The sequence below is a fragment of the Rhizoctonia solani genome, chromosome 11 (assembly GCF_016906535.1).
Source record: "Rhizoctonia solani chromosome 11, complete sequence".
NCBI classification, from domain to species: Eukaryota; Fungi; Basidiomycota; class Agaricomycetes; order Cantharellales; family Ceratobasidiaceae; genus Rhizoctonia; species Rhizoctonia solani.
Genome location: NC_057380.1, coordinates 1,351,015 through 1,372,873, shown reverse-complemented (window position 1 = coordinate 1,372,873; position 21,859 = coordinate 1,351,015). Strand labels below are relative to the sequence as shown.

Sequence of the window (21,859 nt, the reverse complement as noted above, 5' to 3'; positions counted from 1 at the left end):
GAGTCACGTGACAATCGTGCGGCCCAGGCGAATTTTGAAGACAACGATCATGGAGCGAGTTCATTTTTATCAGGAGCAAATGCTCCCCGAGCTCAAGGAGCTCGAGGAAAGAGGGATATTCTCGCAGGTATGTTTCAGCGTCTTCTTAAACTATCAGCTAATTCGTTTTAGCCAGAAGCTCGGGCCATACTAAAGCAAAGGACTGCCTTTGAATCAGCGCTAATTAGGCGTGTAGCTCTCAAGTCGGATTATATCAAGTATGTTCAGTATGAAATCACTCTGGAAGCTCTTAGGAAGAAGCGTGCTGCTCGACTCAGTGAGTATTTGTAGTGCAGACCTGGTTGAGTTCTTATGATACTCCCAGACAATACCGATAATAAGTCTTCGCTCGCCGATTATTGCATTGTCAGACGCCAGTTCTTCATTCTCGAGCGAGCAGTTCGCAAGTTCAAGAATGATGTATCGCTTTGGGTACAGTATATAGAACTCGCCAGGTCCAATAATGCTCGATCACTTGTTGGAAAACTTTGCTCGCGGTGAGTTTGCTGCAGAAAAGTTCAATTTTGACACCAATCTCACAAATTTCACTAGGGCTCTTTCGTTACACCCTACCTCTCCTTCTCTATATATTATCGCCGCATCTCATGAGCTCGACTCATCCCTATCCCCAACCGGTGCCCGTGCGCTCCTTCAACGAGGCCTACGGATAAATCCCGAATCTATTGAACTTTGGACAGAATATATACGCATGGAGCTTGGGTACTGTGAGGGACTTCGACGCCGTTGGAAAACACTTGGAATCGATCCTAAAACACAGAATGAGGAAGGGCAAGCAATTGATGCAATTATTTCGGGAGCGATTGTCAAGGCGGCTATATCGTCTGCGACAGAGTCCCTGCCTACACTGGCACTTCTAGGTTCTCTACAGGCCTTGCTTCTCACATATCCCACCGAACTCCGTACCAAGTTGATTGAGCACCTTCATTCTGAATTTGCAACTCAAAACACTGGATCGGGGCCTTCTGGAGAAGACTTTCGGTGCGGTGCCGTATTCCTTCGTGCGATCGTTGATATCCCAGCGAGGTCGCTCGAAGATGGGGCCCAGCTTCCTACTGTTCTACCTCTCCGACCACTTGTAGCTGCTGCTTTCCCTAAAAAGGCGACACCCTTTTGCCAAGAAGAACAAACCGGTGAATTCGTGAAGCGTATGCAGAAGGCCAGTGAGGTGTTATCATCAACCGGCAGGACGGATTTGCGTGTTGCTGAGTTGTATGCGCGATGGGTAGCTGCTTGGGTAGCGGTTGTAACAGAGGATAACTTGGTGAGCTGTGGACTGAGGCTCGGTATCTTGAACGGCATGCTTAAATTTTTCAACCTGGGCTAGCGTCTCTATTTAGTATTGGCCTTGACTAGACTTGCCGCTTATCTATGCAAAGGGAAACACACATCCCCATTTATCCCCACTCTGTCCACCATTCTTAGGATCACCCTTTATCTAAATAAAACCACGTGCACCGACGAAATACAGTATCGTAAACTATCACAGAAATTCTCCAAGGCATGCCCGGAAGATGCTGGTTTATGGATTGCCCGCCTCGATGCGGAATCCGGAGCAGCGCAACCGGTAGACAGCGATCTTTCGACATATTCTCCCCCAAGCATTATTCCGAAGCCAATCCAAAAATTATGGGAAGAGGCCCGGGACAGGGCTAAGGAACACCCAGGAGAGGAGGATCTCTTGGTCAAACTCTGGCTTTGGGGAGTTAATCACTTACCCAAGGACCCGGCATCTCCACTACGAGCGGAGACTTGGGCTGTGAGTAGTGAGCTAAGTTGCATTAAGTCGTCCTGACATTGTATTAGATCATACTTCGAGGAACCCTATCGCATAGATCACTCAATCTTCATTCAAAACTACTCGTACACCGGTTGTACGACTCAGAGAATCAGTCCTCAAGCGACCGGATCACATTAGCCAAGAAACTGATTTCCCAGTACCGTCCTTCTGTCCTGTTCTTCGACTTGGCGATGGAACAAGAGTTCCAAAAAATTTCGGCCTCGCCAAGCCAGGAATCGGGAGGTCGGGAGCGCCCAGCCAAGAGGAGTAAACGATCTGGGTGCGAAGCTTCAGCCGATTCTACTACTCAGGCCGACATTGCATGTCTTACAGCACTCTACACGGCGTGGCGCATTATCCCTGAGCAGAGCATCCCTGCAGCACTCAAGTACGCAAGGGTGCTCTATCAGTTGGGCGAAGAGAAATGTGCAGAGGATTCAATTGCGGCTGTGGGTGGATCGAAAGGAGGATTAAGACAAGAGTGGGACAAGGTCAGGAATGAACTGGAGTGTCTTGTGATCGGTGCGGGTAAAATGGAAGGGACTGAACAACCCGACAAGGATATCGCACTGGATGATGTAGAGTTCAATTAGACAATTTTTGCCATCATGAGTTGATCTTCATCTTGTGGGTTGCATGATTGACGCTCCCGGAGTAATAATCCTTCACAAAAGATTTCTTTGCTATGGTTTGAAAATCCAGTGCTGAATTATCACATAGATAGTAGTGTAAATGCGACAAAAGTTACAACTACATGTGCAGAATCACGAGAAAACTGCACAATAATGGGGCAACGTGTAGTGCCGTGAATGTGACGCCCATGACGTAAAGTCAAGATCCCGAAAGCAGAAACATAAATAAGTTATGCGTCGAAATGCCCAGGACTTGGCCAAAATTCAACTGCTATTAGTGCCTGTCCGTCTTCTGGTCCTAGGGCTGCTCTCCTCCATTTTTCTCAGGTGTGCGTTTGTAAGGCTTGGCATAATATCTTCCGTGCCATCACGTGCTCGCTTGAGCGAAGGAGAAGACGGAATGGATCGGGATGGACCAGTAACAGGTGAGCGGCCGGCGCGGCGCAGGGACGGAGATGTTACACCGGCGATTATAGTACGCGAGGGCGAAGCGACGGTGTCTCGAGGCTGAGGCTGGGCGAATGGTTTGGTGGATATAGGTGGCGGTGGAGCATTCGCGCAAGGTACTTGGTGCACGGAGGAAGGCGCCGTAGACGTTGCTGGAGATCTTGGGGGTGATGGTGTGGTTTTGTCTGGGCCATTACCGTTTGCTTGATAAGATTCCAGAGTGACAGGGTCTTGACGAACGTTCTTCGCGAGCGCCTCTCCCATTGATACTTGATCCCGCGGCCACTATGTGTCCTTACTAGATTCGTGTAGTATTCTTGAAGCATTTCACGGGTACACTGTAAAAAATAGATGCTATTACCATACATACCATCTTCACCAATCCAGTGATAGAACGTGCGCAGGCACGTACAGTGAGTCTCCAGTCGATCTTCTCAAGGAATTCCCTTTCCAGCACGTTCAATTCAATAAGCTTGATTCCACCCACCTAGTGGCACAAACGTGGGTGAGTTCGCCATATCAAGATAGAGATGGGATTACTAACCCGGGCGTAGTGGGAGTTTGTGCAAAAAGCATCACAAAGGGCTTTGGAGGACACGGTTATGGATGATATAACAAAACGGTGGACGGTGAGAGAGGAGATCGTGAAGTGGGGTAAGAGCGTGCAGATCTGGTCTATATAATGAAGTGTAATTAGAAGGCATGATCGCTGTTGGAGCAAGTGGTTGTCAGCTCCTTAGAACACCTGCGGAATCCTATTCCGACCAACCTCAACATTTGTATACTTGACGATGCGCTTAAGATAGTCTTGGATAGATATCCCGGGTGGTGTTCGAGAGTGAAAACGAGTAAGTGCTTCACTGGGCTCAGGGTGTCAGCACCTTGCCTTTGTCACTAATCCATACTCACGGTCGAAGGGGAATCTGGTCGTTGTGGGAAGTGAGCCTGTCAAGCATATCCGCTACAGCCGCTCAACGCTTGGCAAGGAAATAGTGACTCGGATAACTCACCAATGAGATTGACAATATCGTCAATGTCAGCGTTAGGAAATCAGGAGGTAAAATACTCGGGGGAACTAGTGTCGTTTGGGGCATGCCGGATGTGCTTTCGGCCGTCGTTGTTTCCATGAAAAGGTCAGCGCCACGCCGTCCGTGGGCATTGCTTATGTATCGAAAAGAGTCCGCCGAGTCGTCGCTCAAGGGTCGCCGAACTATCCAGCACTCTTGTGTCGTGGTTCGTATGATTTGGCGCTCACCGGACCAGCGCGCTCAAATCTGATAATTTGCCACGAGGTTGCGGGCCTTAGTCACCACAATTGGCAATCCATATATGACATCATTTGACTTTTATGGTATTATAAACAAGGTTCTACAACTCTGTTTCTACCGACTGGATTCCGACGATCGCCTGTCGCATGTAGAGCAGCTGTCCATCTTCCTCTTAATTCCAACTCGAGATCCCACTGCGCTTTAGTGTCTTCGGGATGCTTGGCCGGAATCCATTGGCCCAGGTTGTCTCATACCCACTATATGAGCGAATAAGTAAACACATCACCGACTATAAGGAGGCTACGCACCCAGGAATTGATCCATTACCAGCTTTGGTGCCCGGCTCAAGATTGCCAGAATCATCTCCACAGCAGGACCGGAAGGTGCCCCAGACTATCAGAAATGTCTGAGTAATGGCGAACTGTAGAAGCAATATTATGGTTTGAACATACGTGGTCCGGCAGCCCATCCTGTCCAGCCAATGTATTCGTCATTGGCAGCAAGATAGTTGAGCATTTCTTTAATCTGTGCATAGCAGTTGGCGTTCTGGCTCCTCCAGTCTCTCCGACAATTGCTCTAGAAGGGTGAATATATGACAAGAAGTTCATACGATTGAAAAGAATTCGACCTACTTTAGGCCGTATTTTTTAAGCCAGGCGGTAAGGGCGGCAAGATTAGATGGCCCGGGCTGAGTGCACTCCGCGTGTGTCCCAGAGTAGTCCGAGTCAAGATACTCGTGCACCTCGATCGCAAGGTTCTTCGCCGGGTCGTTCAGCTTGTACATATATTCGGACGATGCGTTGACATGGCCAGTCCACGAGTGTCCCCCTGTCCAGTCGTTCCCAGGAGCAAGGATCAGCTGCTTTGCCCCTGTCGCACGGATGCCGTTGATGGCGGCTTGATTGTTGGCAAACACGAGAGAGGTAGGCATGCTTATCCAGTGGGTTAGTCGGTGTTTATTCGCTACAGTCCCTTGCACTCACTCATGGGGCTCGTTCATGATACCAAACTTAGTCTGGCTTTAGCTTCGGTGGAATCGCTAGATGGGTGGGACGTACATGACTTTCTCGTTGGACTTGAAGCGGTTTGCGAGCTGGTTCCAGAAAGCTTGGAACTGAGCCGTTGTTGCGGCCTTGATGTCCGAACTGTCCCCAATAATCTTTGAAAACGTACCCGTTAGTGGTTCGGTGAACTAACTAGCTTGACAATCTGGAGGGAGCTTACACTTCCAGTCGTCGGTTGCTGGGAAGGATTATTGTATCGCATGTAGTTGTGTGGCTGCAAGGTCAAAGGCTTGAGTCTCAAGTGCAGGCGAGGTATAGGGACACACATACATCGAGGATGGCATATGCTCCCTTAGTAATGGTAATGTAGTCGATTGCTTCTTTGAAGTAGCCGAAGTACTGCAGACAAGGATGGGTTAGTTCTCACAGCAGGTACGTCTAGCTAAGCAACTTGCTGTCTCGTTGAACTTGGATCCTAAGCCGTAAGAAAGGGGGCACATGCGCTCCTATATTTCTATCAGGAAGTATTCTATGCTCTGCAGGCAGCTGTCTCCTTACCAATAAGAAGGCCACACGGAATGTGTTTATCTAATTCGTAACGAGTTCGTTACTTAGGAACGTAGTCCCGTTATAAAAGAGGAAATCACCAACCTTGTCTTTCTCAACAAAAATATCTACGGTAGACTGAAGTAATACAATGAGAATCATAGGTCTGTTTTGGCCAACGCGGGGGTAGTGGTTTTACCAACCTTGTTGATGAACGCGTAGTCCACGCCAAATCTTCCAGGTAAACCGGTAGTTGGGATGGCATCATTACTCCAAGTACCAAACTCTCCTCCGGATTCGTTAACACCTGCGTACAGAATTTTGGCAGCAGCGCCAGCAGCCAACAGTGATAATGACCAGAGCATGGTGATCAAGTGAGAGGGTGCAGACGAGGTCGTAAATTGCAGTAGTATTTATAGGTATGTCGGTGTTTTTCAGGAGTGCCAGCGAGTAACCCATCCTATCCATTAGGATAAAATAGTAGCGTGTAGTTGCTTCTTACTAGTCTGCCTGTATACCGGAAGTCGACTAGAATACAATCCGTTGTCAACCCTTGAGTCACGAGCCCAGGGGTTGACTTAGCGAACGACGAAAATAGCTTCTTGGCGAAGCTACTTTCCATAAATTGTCTTCTCATCAAATTAGGAATATCTCACGGAGGTTAGTTTCACCGACATTAAACATTAGACTTTACAACCAAGAGACCCACGAAACAGAACAATGTTAACTATAACTTTGACGGTACAGCCTATAGCTGTACACACTGCTGACTTTTTATAGGAGGAATCACATGCTACATGCTGTCTGACTCAATGCTTTATTATTAACCCGCACTAAAGAGCGGAGGAAAATCGGTAATCTTGGAAGGTCCAGATGCACGTAGGCAGTAACTATTGGCTTATATTCCAGATTTGAAAATACTTGACATCTCGGAATAAAGTCACCTGCAGAATGCCCCTTTAGCTGTCAGGTGTGGTGGTTAACCCCAAAAGTCGTTGTATACGTAAAAGGACCCTCGGAATACACGAGTAAAAGAAAACAAGCTACGATCCATAGAGCTTACCAAAACCCTTTAGGCGGATAGCCTGGAAACAAAACTTATTCAGTTTGAGACTTCGTTGTGTCCTTCGGGTCGTCTATGTTAGCGTTGTAAATTGTAGATGAGCGCAATTAGCTTAAATTTTGCTGATAGATTTCACTATATAGGACTGTTTGCCTCCGGTATATAGTATACATATATGGTACGGTAATGATCGAATGAACTGGATGCTACTTACTATGACAAATTTAAGGGCACAGGAAAGATTTAAATTTGGAATTATGTATTGATCAGTCGTACGCCTAGAAAGGTTTTGCTACGTTATACTTAGCATGCTACTGATACAAAAGAGCAATTGTTGTGCAGAAGCTGTATGGGAACCATTAGTTAAGACTCTGGAGCTTCCTCCGCAAAGGATGGTGTTTCCAGAGCTCCCAAGCCTCGCTGACCCTTCGGGAGTTCCGGACACTGTCCAGATGTGTTAGGCAGCCCAATCCCCAAGATTTGTACTCAACCTCGTGCGTGTACATCGATCCGCTAAATATATGTATGCTTCTATTATGTCTATGGCTACAATTACATAACATAGTGGTTTGGAACATTCTGAGTGTGTGGGACACATGACAGAGATGACCATCTGGAAAGGTGGTTGTTGACAAGGTCTAACGTAGAGCCTCTGTATCATATTCTCCTATGTAAGAAGGCTACAGTTACATCCATCGATATCCACACTATAAGCACCTTTTCCTGACGAGCACCAAGGTACCCAGCGCGCAAGTGATCATGAGGAGTCACGAGCGGGCAACATCATCTGCGCCCTTAGATTTTTACACTTTGTGGCACGGTGGACCCCAAAAGTGTGGATTTTCTGAACATAAATAATCGCGCGTTATATGCGGAGTGTTGGCAAAATCCGACCAGTTTTTCCATGAATCCGCATCCTCAACTCACCCCTGTGTGTTGTCAAGGTGCGGATTTTGCAGTTTTGAGTGCGGATGTCTGGCAAAATCTGGACGTCATACGGATTTTCCGTACTTTTGGAGTTCACCGTGTGGGGAGGTAACGTTAATCGCACGCCACTGGGCTTTGATCTAACTTGCCCAAGTCGAATACTTAGTGAGTTTCTAGAAAGCGTGTTACCGCCCGCGCTTATTTCATACACTATTATATCTAAACTTGAGCTCTGAGCATAGAAACTTTGATCCGTGTGTGTATGCAGGCTAAAATTCCTTGTGGACAAACAGACACGTTAGGTTTATGCCCACGCGGAGTGATCCCTACATAACTTCAAAAATCATCGCACAACTAACTTGGTTCCTTTTACCAACTACAAGATCGCAATGCACTTGTAGATCAACCCAACTCTCCAGTAGTGCCAGTGATAGTGGTTTTCTCCTCACCAACGCCTTCTTATCAATAATTTCAAACGATTATATACAATCACTTTGACTTTTATGGCACAACGGAGTTAGGTTTCATCGCCCAATTCTAACTGAGATAGCGATATGATGGTTAGAAGATGAGGCACTTCGGAATACGCTGGTAAATGGACACCAATCCCCTAGTGCCAACTGGAGATTCCGCTGCGTTTCAAAGTTTGTGGAATACTTGGCCGGAAGCCGTTGGCCCAAATAGTCTCATATCCACTAATGACGAGTGGGTTCATGTAAACAAACGGCTTGGTCAGGTGGTATGGGAAGGGCGGATCAAACGTTGCTCACCCAGGAATTGATCCGTTGCCGGCCTTGGTTCCAGGCTCGAGGTTACCGGAATCCTCGCCACAACATGAGCGAAAATTGCCCCAAACTATCATAGACATCAGAGTTATGAGAAAATTAAAGTAGGACACCAGAGCTTGAACGCACGTGGTCCGGCCGCCCATGCTGTCCAGCCAATGTATTCGTCATTGGCAGCAAGATAGTCCAACATTTCGCGAATTTGGGCGAAGCAATTGGCGTTCTGACCGCCCCCAGTTTCAGTGAGAATGGCCCTGCATGAATGAGTGAGTAAGGTATGTATGTCTACTGAATTGTTCAAGATACCTAAGGCTGTGTTTCTTTAACCAGGCTGTGAAGGCAGCAAGATTAGATGGCCCGGGCTGAGTGCACTCCGCGTGTGTCCCAGAGTAGTCCGAGTCAAGATATTCGTGCACCTCGATCGCAAGGTTCTTCGCCGGATCGTTCAGCTTGTACATGTATTCCGACGATGCGTTGACATGGCCAGTCCACGAGTGTCCCCCTGTCCAGTCGTTCCCGGGAGCAAGGATCAGCTGCTTTGCCCCTGTCGCGCGGATGCCGTTGATGGCGGCTTGATTGTTGGCAAACACGAGAGAGGTAGGCATGCTAATCGAGTGGGTTAGCCGGTGTTTATTCGCTGCGGTCCGTTGCACTCACTCATGGGGCTCGTTCATGATACCAAAGCTTAGTCTGGCTTTAGCTTCGGTGGCAATCGGCTAGATGGGTGGGACGTACATGACTTTCTCGTTGGACTTGAAGCGGTTTGCGAGCTGGTTCCAGAAAGCTTGGAACTGAGCAGTTGTTGCAGCCTTCATATCAGAAGTGTCTCCAATGATCTTTATACCAAGCGGGTGTTAATATTAGCCATCCGCCAACCTGATTTTATAAATGCGGAGACTTACACTTCCGGTGAAGGGCTGTTGGGAGGGGTTATTGTAACGCATATAGTTGTGCGCCTATAAGGTCGGCGTTTAAATCTCAGGTATGCAATGGTGGTTACAGCATAAGAACACACGTACATCGAGAATAGCGTATGCTCCCTTAGTAAGAGTAATGTAGTCAATTGCCTCTTTGAAGTAGCCGAAGTACTGCAGACAAGGATGGGTTAGCTCTGACACCGAGTACGTCTAGCTGAGCAGCTTACTGTCTCGTTGAACTTGGACCCTAAGCCGTAAGAGAGGGGACACATGCGCTCCTATAGTTTCTATCAGGAGGTACTATGTGGTCATGCAAATAGTAGTTCATTTACCAGTAAGAAGGTGACTCGGAAGGTGTTAATCTAGTTGATGGGTTATCTATTTTGTATGGCATATAGGATTAACTTTTTGTTGAAAATTACACTACCTTGTCCTTTTCTACAAATATATCTACAGTCGACTAAATTAAAGCAACAAAATCAGACTCGGTCCTATCGGAGTTATTCCCAGGTCTTGGCTGAGCGCTTTTACTCACTTTGTTGATGAATGCATAGTCCACGCCAAATCTTCCAGGTAAACCGGTAGTTGGGATGGCATCATTACTCCAAGTGCCGAACTCTCCTCCAGACTCGATAATTCCAGCATACATGATCTTGGCTGCAGCGCCAGCGGCTATTAGCGGTAGTGACCAGAGCATGGTAAGTAATTGAGAGTATATCGATGAAAGATAAAAGAGTGACGGTATTTATAGGTGTATCGGTGATTTACTAAGGAACGACAGTAAGTCCCTTAAATACATGCCCTACATTGGAATAAAGCAAACATTCTCGTGGTCAGTTCTTAGTCATAGCATAATATCCTAGAGTTCGATTGGCGCACATTTTATCAGCAAACCGCGAGTCAATAAAACAAAAAGCCCCAAATGGAAAGTAGAACCCGCTTCTTGACGGGAGCACTATCTATAAGGCGTTAAACTAGGAGTTTTCGACGGTAGATAATTTCGCCGATATTAACAGGTGAGTCTCATGGTCAGTACGGCAACGATGGAAGAGCCTAAACCGATGGATTTTACGGCCACTCTGGTTAATATTTGCGCGTAGTACGTGGCCAGGCGCCACGCGTCAACTCCGCCGTTGAACAGATGATGAGTATATGTTTACTAACCGATTGGCAACGAGCGCTAGCATCGGGAAAAAGAATGGGGAATTATTGATCATGCTCAGGTAGAAAGAAGGGGTGGTGACGAGAACATAATACTTGGATATCTAGTGAGAACGCTGGATTGATGACCACAGGTTCGTTTGACATGCCCCGGTGACAAGTTACAGGAACAAAAGGCCGCGGGGCTCTACCATGTATACTATGACCACCCTCTCTCCACACCCCCCACATCTCTTTTTTAATTGTGATCTAGCTGAAATCATTCCGAGTACTCGGTCACTGCAATTGTAGCATATAGCCGCCTCTTTGGCACTTAGAAACATCACGAGTTTCACGTTTTGACATAATGTCTAGGGCAAATAATAATTCTGGTAGATCAAGGAGAGCATGACAGACTATGCCCAGGTGTGCCAGTGACGCTTTAGCCTAATTGTGGCTCAAGTTATGTTTACTTAATTGACTTGAACTCGCATTTTGGACAGGCTTGAGTCTTAGCAGGCATCGTGAAAAGAAGCGCTCACGAGAAAGTATAAAAAGAACTCGGTCGCTGTGCGATTCGAACACACGCGGTCGGAGACCATACCCTATGCTGATATAATAGCAGGGGCACCCATTAACCACTCTGGCAAACGACCACGGCGTAGCTGTCAATCACCACCATTATATACATCCTCTCTACTCGCTTACAAAATCAGATCAACTAATCTATCTTACACCGTCGGAATTGTTGTCTGAATATTTGTGTAGATATAAGCGATTGCTCCTAATGGTAGATTCTTAAAATGACACTCAAATGAGGCGATAATGGGCCTTTCAAACAAGCTCCCAACGTCTACCCATGGATTATCGGTTCGCTCGACCAAAACCGTTAGTATTTGAGAGCTGTAACGAATAGGCAACTCATTTCCATTTCATTGTACAGTATCTTGTTTCTACTAGTTACCCGTTACATACATCAGCCACTCGAGTTCCGTTTACTGTGTCGGTCATGTGTAGCACTCGTCTCCTTTTAAGGGGCTCGTACCCAAAAAGATTCTGTATCTACTCAGCTTCAGCCATGAATACAAGTGACTTAAGGATTGTCATTTAGCACGATTAAGTCGCCTGATTAATCTTTATATTACTTCGTATTCACGAAGCTAACAGGAGCACGTGGTTCGCATGTAGCTCCTGTTAGTTCATAATAGAAATGTAGTCAAAGAAATAGTGAGTACGTGAGAGTGCCGTTGTGGCGCTTGCTAGGGGCATGACCTATGAAGCTCTGGGGCACTACGGGGCTGTTAGTCATCCTCCACTTTGCTTAGTTCGGCACCACAAGTTGTACGAAAGCCGCCTAAGATGGCATAAGGGCCAGCCGCCGACCATCGTCGTGGCGCTCTGGAGCCTCCCCGAATCCAGCCAGCATCGCTATGGTACTCCCATGTACTCCCCAACCCCAACGATTTTAGTCGATACGGACCCGGTAAGTAGCGAATTCGAGAGTCTATAACACATAGATATGCATACGCGTACACATGGATCAATTGTTTTGGGCCAGAAGTCAATGCCTGGGCTACGGATGTTATATATGCGTATCTGGATCCAAAAAATACATATTGCAACAAAGAAAGTACGCGAAGCTTTCAAAATTATCCTCTGCCCGCTCGTCCGTGTCGGCCACGAGACCCAGAGCGGTGAGGTTGGGGAACCCCCGCGGCTGCGAAGCAGCGAGGGCGGCCCAAACCAGCTCTCGTGACCTACAGGATGGTGGGTGGGATAGAAACGACACGCAAAGGCGTGCCGCGGCACTTGGTGTGTACGAGGCCAGACGGTGGAGGAGGTCGGACGCAAGTCGACACGGCATGAAGCGGTCCTCACGTGACTCGCTACATGCTCTGGCTAAGTCGCTATTTCGCGACTCCGCAGGCTTCGTCGGAAAACGTCCAGTAGTATATCCCCAACTCGTTACTCCGCGTTGCACTACACGCGCTTCGAAGATATTTCAGAAGACGATCCGGGGCACGATGGCCTGAGTGATATATTTGACCTCGTTTTAATTCATTCAGCCTACCAAGAGGCTAATCCTACAAGAAGCTAGAATTCGCCACACGAGTCCATTACTGTCATGGACATTCCGTAAGCTCCGCAAAGGAAGGGCCAGATAAGTAAATTTTACCAAATACCAAGGAGGGAGATCAGGCACCAAGTATCTGGAAAAGGCAGTGATAAGCTCTGCACGGTTCATCGAGACCAAATTGTAAAGTCGAAACCTCCGGCGGGATGGGTATGATATAGAAGGAGGCTGAAATTTCACTTGCGGGTCTATTGCGAAGCGTATAACTATAAAGGAGGCAAAGTGGGCTTGAACCCATCGATCCCGGTGGCCAGATAGTCACCCGCTGATGTCTCTTCGCAAAGGAGTTTACTGCATTCAGAACGTTGGATCAGGTCAACCATGGGTCGCAACTAGCTCTGTTTCACGCGGGTTACTGCCGCTCCCAGTGCCTCTAAGGACGATATTATCAGAAGACAGAAGGGTGAGTATTGGGTAGTCTCTGTGCGAAAGGAAGGATCGACCGGGTTTATGTACATCTATCATAGACTCCATTGGAGATCATTCCGATCGACGATGATAAATATCAACTTAGAGTGTATGGCGACTTTGTATTCAGGGATAAAGAAGACGTATGTAGGCCATAAGATCTACCGAAACGAATAGTCACCATCTACTACGGAATCCATAGCTCAAGGAGCCGGTTAAAATCAGTTTCGAAGCAATAGAAATCGAGGATATATGGTGGGTCATTGAACGCGGAAGTAGAGGGTCACTTTAGGTAATGTTTATCTTGAAAGGCTACGCTCGATTGGCACTTTTTGACCGTTTGGTTGTTAGAATTAAAGATGTCGTTTCTGAAGTTATTGGACAAGGCATAAAGGCGAAAAAGAAGGTAAGACCGTTGAGAAATATGGAGAAGGAGAATATGAGATAGAAGGCGAAGGTGTCCCGGTAGGCTAACGATTCTATAGATATATGTATATTGGATGCGCACTCATTCTTGAGTTCGGCAGATTCGCCTAGAGCAGCAAACGGAACCTTCTCCAAGAGTGGAGAATCATACGCAATTGAGCAGCATAAATATGAATTAGTTTGTCAAGTCACGTAAACAAATAAGTTCAGTAAAACCGCGACCAGGACGCGCACAATACTGCATGTTTCCAATAATATATCTCGTGACCGCCAACGCGAGGGCATTGTCCCCAAGTCGCAGGCCTACGCGTCCTGTGATACTAATACTCGCATACTTCTAAGAGTGTAGTTGGAACGTGCAGCACACACATGTACGATCGACGTGCGTGAGCACGAGCGATGGTTATACCGAGGGTCAGTGCTTTGAGATGAACGTTTGGCACCCAGCCGTGTTCAGCATGTGGTACAAATCAGGACAAGGTAGCAATCAGACAAGGAATGATGACTCTTGGCATTACCATCGAGAGGCCACAGTGTAATGGGGGCCCAGGGATGTCGTTTGTCCCCACGAAATTAGCTTAAAAATTGAAATGCAGAGTAGACCTCCAGAATTTGAGAACTTGTGTATTTGGTTCCAAGGCGTTCACCCCTGGCTAATGGAATATGACAATCATTTAAGTACTGGTCCTCATCAGTGTGACTCGCAATACGGATCGTGTAGACTCATTCACACTGAGGTGATAAGACTGAGTGAATTCCACTCGGAGAGTTCTACTATACACCATAAATGAACCAAGACTCTTTTCCCATCCGTAAGAGACCCAGGGAAGAATGCATGTATGTGCGTGTTACATCATGGTAAAAAAAGGAATGGCAATAATTGGTCAGAAAAAGAATAGGAACAGGAAAGTGAAGAAAATGAAAGTCTAGGGGTGGATGTCCAACCACGGATCTAGGTGACACTGCCGCTCACGAACTCAAGAGCTCGGTCGACCTCTAACGACTCTACCAACCGCGTCCTCGCGGGAGCATACCATCTACCGACGCTCATGTGTGTGGCCATATACGGTGCAGGCAGTAGCGAATGCACTGGGCCCGGTTTTCCACCGTACATCCTCCGCTGGCCCCTACAACAGCCGAGGTACCACCAGGGGCAGCCAAGCTGGAGCCCGAGCCAGGATACATGCCTCCGTTATACGTGTCAGCCGGTTCTGGAGGGAAAGTACTCGTCGCGACAGCACCAAGCGATCTGTGAGGTTTACGATGTGGGTTGTGGTTGTGTATCGCATGGAGGGCAGCAGCGGACGAGACTGCACTGACCGTGCGCTCGCGCTCAGGAATGGGTTTGAAGGATGTAGTGGGTGAGGAGTGTGGTGAGTGCGGGAGGGACGAGACGGAAGTAGTGAGGGCTGCGGTGGGTGAGACTTGGAGAGTTGGGAGGGTGTGTGTAGAACTCGAAAGACTGGGTTGACGAGTATGTGGAGGCGATGAAGTGGATGGCGTCCCGGGAGGGGGCGAGGAGGATATTTGTGCTAACAGTAAGGTGAGTATGAATTACTTAGTAAAGGAGTTGGAACCCACCCTTGGCCGAATGCGCAGAGAGGTATGGAGGGGCTTTTAACGGGGACAAGGCAGGGATCACCTTGGTCAAAACCGAAGGAGCACGAATGAGAGGATGTGGACGAGCAGGAGCGGCAAGAGTGTGAGACCTTCCCGGGGTTGGAACTGCGGGCTTGATCATATGGGAATGACTTCGACGGGTGTTAGGGCGATCGTCGGGTCTCTGATGATGATGATCTGACGGATGATCGTGGGGTGGGGCCTTGTCGTGTGTCCCATTAGCTTGAGGTATCAGTGTCAAGGTTCGAATATCTCGGTCCATTGCGAGGAGAAGGGAGATGTGCGGGAGAAGGACTTGCTTTGCTCGGGAAGGTGGTGTTTCGTATGGTCCGGGACGTGCTGAATAACCGGAGCCAGGGTCGGGACCAACCTGGAAGGTTCTGGATGAGGGCGGACTGTTCGGTGTGATGAGACTGGGAGTGGTTGACGAGTAGTTTGGGCTTGAGGCTGTTTGGCGCGGCTGGCGGAAGTTGTGGTTTCGCTTCGGTAGGCAGCTGTTTGGCCGGCAGGGATGGCTTCCCTCGAGGAAGTGAAGAAGGTGATTCAACCGGTAGTGCTGGCATGTCTGGGTTTCCCGTGAGTCTTCGGTTGTTCGCTATCTTCGTCCTCTCGTTGTTTGGCGAGAATCTCGGCTTCAGCTGCTTGGCGGCTGCTTTCAGCTTTTCAGCCTCTCTGGCATTTCGTTGGGCCCGTTGGGTTTGCAGAACGAGAATTTCATCTTCGTCAAGCTCGTCGTCCTCATCTGAGGAGACCCATCCTTCGTCATCACCCTGTTTCTTGTCAGGTTCCGATTCTGTTTCATCTGCTGCTGCTGAGCACGTCGGGCGGTACTGGCTTGTGTACGCTAGTTTTCGACGCTGAGCGTTTGGCGGCCAGGGCAGAGGACGAGGATAGATAGCAAGTGAGCACGAGGCAGGAGCATGCACGAGGTGTATGACGTGAGCGATAAGAGAAACAGACGAGTGCTTTTTGGTCTTGTGCAGCGCATCGCGTGGATTGCCAGCAGGCTTGTCCTTGTGTATAGTAGTAAGTCCCGTGAGTCTGGCCTTCCTTTATGCAAACTCGTCGTCGAATGGGTACGGCTCGCTGCACTGAGTGTGCGGTGGGACTTGGTGCGGGGGGCCATCAAGATCGTGGTTGGGAGCAAGGTGGCGTGGCGTGTTTGCGTGTGTTTGACGCGCGTGAGCACACAGATCTCGACGACGACTCCGATGTCCTTGTTCAACCGCAGCAACCATCACGGTCACCGCCATTCAGCATTCAAGCTGAGCGGAGTGGCGAGCACCGAACCGACGGTTCGGAGAGTGTCACGAACGCATGATGACTTTGAAGCGGCGCTAAGGAGCGAAGATACAGTGGTGTTGCAGGAGGGACGGGATATGCACACGCTTGGCCATGCAGATACTCCCCACAGGAACCGAAGTGGTTCAGTCAATCTCACTGCGCCAACGGGCCTCTATCGACGTCATCGGCCGTCGCCAGACTGTTTCGACTCCGAAACACTCGGTGTCCAAACACACCCCTGCAACCCCTGTCGTCGTCCCCCCTACTCCCACGCCCCTGAAGAAGACGATTCCCGACGCAGGAGCATGTACCGCCCCGCGGCACAGCTTCATCACCTGACTTGGCAACGCTTATAAGCAAGGTTAGACGCAGCCGCGAGGAGCAGCCGGAGGAGAGAGAGCGCACACGGTCGACCACATCCTCGGCCTTTGAGATTATCGAGGCCCATACTCCGTCTAAGTCCAGAGATCGTGCGCTCACATCCCCAGACTCCCAGGGTCAGCGGCGCACAACCGCCTCGCAAAGGCTGAAAAAACACTCGGGATATCACTGGTGCAAGTTCAAAACTCATGGCAGACAGCGATGTCGGCGAAGGTCGCTCCGACCGGGAGGGTAAAGTAAGTCAGCTTCCATATATCGTGTTTCAGCCAACTCATCGGCCCGTTCATCTTAAAGCGTGCCTCGATGCGCAATAAAACCAGCGCTTTTATTGGAAAGATGCTGGCCATGGGCAGGGCTCCCTCAGAGGCGGCAACGTAGGGTCCCCTTTTTCTACTCAACAACTTCTAAATTGAGCTGACGACATACAATTTTCGGTTTACCGAATTGCATCTTCTTGTTGACGTGCATCCCGGTATCTTAGCGTTCTACCCCGACCACGCCCGTCGCGACCCAACAACACTCGTTTGCTCCCCCCGTCCCCACTATCCCACTCGAATACCGATCTTCGCCACCTCAACAAGCCTATTTCCCCACTAATACTCAACAGTCCTTGCTTAGTACCCAGTTATCCGATAGCCCAGCCCAAACGCCTAGTTTACCTAGTGCTGACCCGTTCATTGCAGACACTTGTTCTACTCAATCTAGCCCACTAATTACACCTACCGCTTCTTCCTCGCAGCCTATGAACGGACCGCGCCACATGAAACCTCTCCCACCTATCCAAAAACAATTTCCACCTGTACCTGTAGATGACCGTTCCGACACTGATGATGATACTCCCCTTGCGCCCCGACCAAACCCCCCGGCCCGACTAGATCAAAGCCAACACTCGAAGGTCGAGCAAGGCCTCCATCGAACCAAAACCAAGGCTCCCCTCGGATACGCGTCTGGGACTACCGGAGGAGCAAATAGAGAAGCGGCTCTTGCTTCTGCTGCAACCACCAATGTTGCGCCTCGCGAACTTGACCATAGTGCAACCCTCACTCAGCGAAGTCATGCTCGCCCGTCGTTCCCTCGACAGTCCAAGGACGGGCGAAGGAGGAGCATGAGTGTGAGCGAGATTGATATTCAGAAGTTGATGATGGAAACTCGGCAGCGCAGAGACGCGCTGCTTCCCCTCCGAGAGCATCGATGGATGACGCAGTGGCCAACAATTCCGAGTCCGACGAAGACCGAACTGAAGAAGGGCACCCACCACGGGCACCGGTCATTCTCATCACGCAGTCGACCAGAGACGGATGAGCAGGCGTGCTCGGGAAATCTCCGCTTGGACCCAAGGCATGGAGATATCCACCATAGTCGACGGATTTGGAGAGGGACTGCAGGATGCTTTGGGTGGAATCAGGGGCTCGCCTCATCGAACTACCTTTCCTGCCAACGCTCAAAAGGCTTATTCGCTACGTCCAGTTCGACATGGCGATCAACACGTATCTGCTTCTATGTCAAGGGGTATTCCCTCTTCGCCTCTCGCTGCTCGAAGCCAGAGCAATGCTTCGTCGTCGTCCATGCTCGCTGTGCCTGGTACCTACCCTGCATCATCGAGTGGACAGACGCTCACCAATCAGCCCAGTATGGAGAGCATGCGTACAGTTAGTAGCGAGACTGCTGGTACGTATATTACCCCTCCAAGCTCCGCCATTCTCGATTCCTCAAGTTCGACTCCTGGCTACAAGCCCCGCGATGGGTGCCAACCGAGCATTACCTTCGACCAACGCCCCTGTGGCGTTGTCTACTTCTCCACCCCTCGCTCTTCTTCATTACGTCTATCTTCACGACCATTACCTCGTCGGCAGCCTCCACGCCACAGGAGCGCAGCCAGTGCTTCAGAACCTTCTCTCCTGGAAGGTATAGCTGCGGGGAGTCCGACAACAGCATTCGTCTCGTTAGCGACCACGCCCCCATTCGGAAAGAATCTTCTCGGGAGCGAGAGCGAGACCAACGATTGGTCTCGGATCCCGTGGCGTGGCATCATCACCGGACTGACGAAAACGAAGGACCAAAGATCAATCGAAGAGGAAGTTCAGGTGCGGCAAGCACGGATATGGATGGACGTGGGAAAGAACTTGCAAATAAATGTTGGGAAGAGGACGAGTCGTTTTTGGCCAAAGAGAAGATTGCAGAATGGCTGGGTGGAACGTGAGCCCGTTTTATGGTTCTATTCTGCTCATAGTTTAATTGTGAAGGCAGGGCTGCGATAAATAAGATTGCCTTGCGGTACTATATGGATAATTTCGATTTTACCAGGATGAGGCTAGACGGTGCTTTTCGGTACGTACAACTTTTACACGAATGGCGCGAGTGCTGACCGAAGTAAAGGCACTTGTGTACCAAGCTGTACTTGAAGGCCGAGACGCAGCAAGTTGACAGGATCCTGGAGGAATTTAGCAGGCGGTTTTGGGATTGTAATCGAGGCTCAGTATACGCATCTCCTTGTAAGTTCTGCCTTCCCTGCGTGGTCTGGGTCCCACTATTAATACTCTTATCCAGCCATTGTCCACGCAATTGCATACTCTCTTCTACTCCTCAATACCGATCTACACATTGCTGAGCTTACTTCGCACATGAGCAAAAACCAGTTCGTGCGCAATACCTGGGCTGTTATTCAAGATCAAATAAGAGCACCCGAGCTTCCAAAAAGTCCAGGTTCTGGTAGTGGGTCCACTGTGATGGAACCGCTAAAGAGTCCGATCAATATTGAACGCGGACAAGTGAGTCGGTCCTGGTGCCATTACTGTTATTTATTGACATAAAGGGTGGCTCAGTTTAGCCAAGAGCAGTTGCGTTCGCAAGCTCACTTGGCAGGCGAGTCTACTCCCGAGCTAGTACTCGACGAAGATGAAGGTCAGCTGGGTGACGGATCGGAGCACCTTACTCGCAAGCAGCGAAGTGGAAGTCTGAATTCTTGGAGGAGTGGGTCGCGCGAGGGCCAACTTCCTATGAATACGAGTAATCCCAGCGTCACGGATGCTTCGGATCCAAAAACCCTACGGGTAGTGCATGCTGTGGTTAGCGTCCGGGGATGGGACTCGGAAATGGAAATGCTGCTCAAAGTAGGACAATTTCTTGTTCTTGATTAGAGTTTGACGATTTTGGGTTACAGGAAATGTACAATTCCGTCAAGCACCAACAGATTCTCCAACCGCTCACGGGACTGTCGCCTCCTGAACGGCAGTCGATGTCTCTCAGTCCAGGTATGACAACTCTTAGTCGTACTCGGAGTCAGAGAAGTCACGTCGGGGCAGGAGGTGATAGGATTACATCGCTGAAACGCGGTTCGATTCGAGGGTTGCAAAGCCTGCTATTAGCCCAGAGTCCATACGGAAGTAACTCCACTGTAGATGGTCGGATTTCCCCATCACCTAGCTTTGCTACCTCAATTGGCGAGGTGAGTGTTGGCCTATCCATTGAACCAGATTCTGATCTGTGTCATACAGGGTGTCCCAACTCCCAACAGTCTATTCGCACCGACGATTGGTTTCGCATCCAACCTCTCACATACGATCATCAAGGAGGCTCAAGAAGATGATGTAGGAAGTGTAAAGAGCGATGTGACCAGCTCCACCATCATCAGCATCACCGATGAGGAGCTGGCCTTGCTTGGCCCACCATGGGCAAAGGAAGGAATGCTATGTCGAAAGCAGTACTGGGAATCCGCTGGGAAACGTGCCAAGGTCAAGACTTGGATGGATGTCTTTGTGGTCATTCAAAAGGGCGAGCTGAGCATGTTCGTCTTTGGCGAAACCAGCGCCCATACGGGGGGTGGGAACCAAGTCGGAGGTGGGAACTGGGTTGTGAGTTGCTAACAGATTGACCTATGGGATGTTCTGACTAGTAGGATAGTCCAACGCCAATTGCGTCGGCAAAGTGGTTCTGGCACACGCCTTAGCACACACTTTGCCTCCTCCGGGCTACAACCGGCAGAGACCCCACTGTTTTGTCCTGACACTCGCATCGGGTGCTGTGTTCTTTTTCCAGGCTGGGACTGAGGACCTGGTCAACGAGTGGGTAATGACCTGCAATTACTGGGCCGCGCGGCAGAGCAAGGAACCATTGTCTGGGGGTGTTTCAAACATGGAGTATGGCTGGAACCGCGCGCTTGAGATGATTCAATCTGGAAATGTAGAAGACCGTAGGGTCGATTCATCAGACGCACAGAGCGTGCGCAGCGGTCGAAACTTGAACATGCGGATGCCCGCTTCTCCCTACAGCTCGGAACGCATTTTCATTCATGATTGGACGGGCCCCATGCATTCAGTAATGCCGAGTACTCATGATGAGGAGACCCAAATGGAAGCACTGCAGAAGCAAGCCAACTTACTAAAGCAAGAGTTGCACATTCACAACGAACTCCGACAGCCTATGATGAATATGGTAAGCATTTTCTCACGAAACCGCTTGAATGAACTTGATATTGTTATCTAGTACATCCCTCGGTCGACAAACGCAGTTAAGGCTTCCAATAACTGGGAGCGTAGGTCTCAATACCTGCTGTCTGAGATCGTCAAGTACGATTCATACGTGGATTCACTACGTTCAGCCATGTCCCAGCGTCTCAAAAGACGGGGAGAGAAGGCTCTAGAACGTGCTCTAGTTGCCTCAAGGCCCGATGAAGACGACCTCGAACGGATATATGCATCACCGTCGATTACTGGGTCGGGACCTGCTCGCCTCGAGCGAGGAGCAAGCAGTTCTGTGAGAGGAAGGCACCAAGTCATCCAGGAAGACGATGAACCAATAACCCCACTGCCATGCGCCACCTCTTCCGCAACAAGGTATCGCTGATAGATTCCATTTCCTTGGATACCCGGATATATTTATGCTCTTTCGTAATATATTGTATCAAGATGTATATGCGTAATATGTTTTAATTACGGTAATAGAAGAGAACAAAACAAAGTACTGTAATGGATTTTGAGTAACTCCTATTTATCTATTAATCTTGGGCTTCCTGAACGTATGCAACAACCAGAGTTGTTACCG

The 21,859-nt window shown here is 49.2% G+C and overlaps 7 protein-coding genes and 1 non-coding gene across 8 annotated transcripts; 4 read left to right on the top strand and 4 right to left on the bottom strand.

Annotated features, from left to right (window-relative positions):
* Positions 1–49: 49 nt before the first annotated feature.
* Positions 50–2,430, top strand: RhiXN_10462 (U3 small nucleolar RNA-associated protein 6; the record flags this gene model as incomplete). Its single annotated transcript, XM_043330278.1, has 6 exons — positions 50–127; positions 172–316; positions 365–536; positions 592–1,321; positions 1,385–1,816; positions 1,864–2,430. The coding sequence occupies 6 exons, from the start codon at positions 50–52 to the stop codon at positions 2,428–2,430; spliced, it is 2,124 nt and encodes a 707-aa protein (XP_043184375.1).
* A 303-nt stretch (positions 2,431–2,733) lies between these two features.
* Positions 2,734–6,099, bottom strand: RhiXN_10461 (Cellulase (glycosyl hydrolase family 5 protein); the record flags this gene model as incomplete). Its single annotated transcript, XM_043330277.1, has 16 exons — positions 2,734–3,201; positions 3,329–3,403; positions 3,461–3,625; positions 3,686–3,776; positions 3,826–3,839; positions 4,307–4,431; positions 4,493–4,577; positions 4,637–4,760; positions 4,817–5,116; positions 5,168–5,203; positions 5,243–5,343; positions 5,409–5,462; positions 5,519–5,587; positions 5,747–5,776; positions 5,840–5,872; positions 5,938–6,099. 16 exons carry the CDS (start codon positions 6,097–6,099, stop codon positions 2,734–2,736), a joined length of 1,932 nt encoding a protein of 643 aa, XP_043184374.1.
* A 2,235-nt stretch (positions 6,100–8,334) lies between these two features.
* RhiXN_10460 (Cellulase (glycosyl hydrolase family 5 protein)) lies at positions 8,335–10,123 on the bottom strand (the record flags this gene model as incomplete). The annotated part of the gene is made up of 10 exons (XM_043330276.1): positions 8,335–8,419; positions 8,495–8,579; positions 8,639–8,763; positions 8,816–9,115; positions 9,167–9,193; positions 9,245–9,345; positions 9,412–9,465; positions 9,529–9,597; positions 9,654–9,704; positions 9,962–10,123. 10 exons carry the CDS (start codon positions 10,121–10,123, stop codon positions 8,335–8,337), a joined length of 1,059 nt encoding a protein of 352 aa, XP_043184373.1.
* A 1,005-nt stretch (positions 10,124–11,128) lies between these two features.
* Positions 11,129–11,222, bottom strand: RhiXN_12423. Its single transcript has one exon. It is a non-coding gene; the product is annotated as a tRNA-Ser (tRNA).
* Positions 11,223–12,968: 1,746 nt separating this feature from the next.
* Positions 12,969–13,400, top strand: RhiXN_10459 (uncharacterized protein; the record flags this gene model as incomplete). Its single annotated transcript, XM_043330275.1, has 3 exons — positions 12,969–13,103; positions 13,168–13,251; positions 13,311–13,400. 3 exons carry the CDS (start codon positions 12,969–12,971, stop codon positions 13,398–13,400), a joined length of 309 nt encoding a protein of 102 aa, XP_043184372.1.
* A 1,181-nt stretch (positions 13,401–14,581) lies between these two features.
* Positions 14,582–16,280, bottom strand: RhiXN_10458 (uncharacterized protein; the record flags this gene model as incomplete). The annotated part of the gene is made up of 4 exons (XM_043330274.1): positions 14,582–15,066; positions 15,116–15,493; positions 15,525–16,204; positions 16,264–16,280. 4 exons carry the CDS (start codon positions 16,278–16,280, stop codon positions 14,582–14,584), a joined length of 1,560 nt encoding a protein of 519 aa, XP_043184371.1.
* An 85-nt stretch (positions 16,281–16,365) lies between these two features.
* RhiXN_10457 (Sec7 guanine nucleotide exchange factor) lies at positions 16,366–18,121 on the top strand (the record flags this gene model as incomplete). Its single annotated transcript, XM_043330273.1, has 5 exons — positions 16,366–16,745; positions 16,805–16,990; positions 17,019–17,055; positions 17,301–17,930; positions 17,981–18,121. 5 exons carry the CDS (start codon positions 16,366–16,368, stop codon positions 18,119–18,121), a joined length of 1,374 nt encoding a protein of 457 aa, XP_043184370.1.
* Positions 18,122–18,159: 38 nt separating this feature from the next.
* On the top strand, positions 18,160–21,661 carry RhiXN_10456 (Sec7 guanine nucleotide exchange factor; the record flags this gene model as incomplete). Its single annotated transcript, XM_043330272.1, has 10 exons — positions 18,160–18,841; positions 18,874–19,015; positions 19,067–19,147; positions 19,196–19,311; positions 19,367–19,587; positions 19,642–19,929; positions 19,980–20,264; positions 20,314–20,670; positions 20,720–21,250; positions 21,302–21,661. The coding sequence occupies 10 exons, from the start codon at positions 18,160–18,162 to the stop codon at positions 21,659–21,661; spliced, it is 3,063 nt and encodes a 1,020-aa protein (XP_043184369.1).
* Positions 21,662–21,859: the final 198 nt, after the last annotated feature.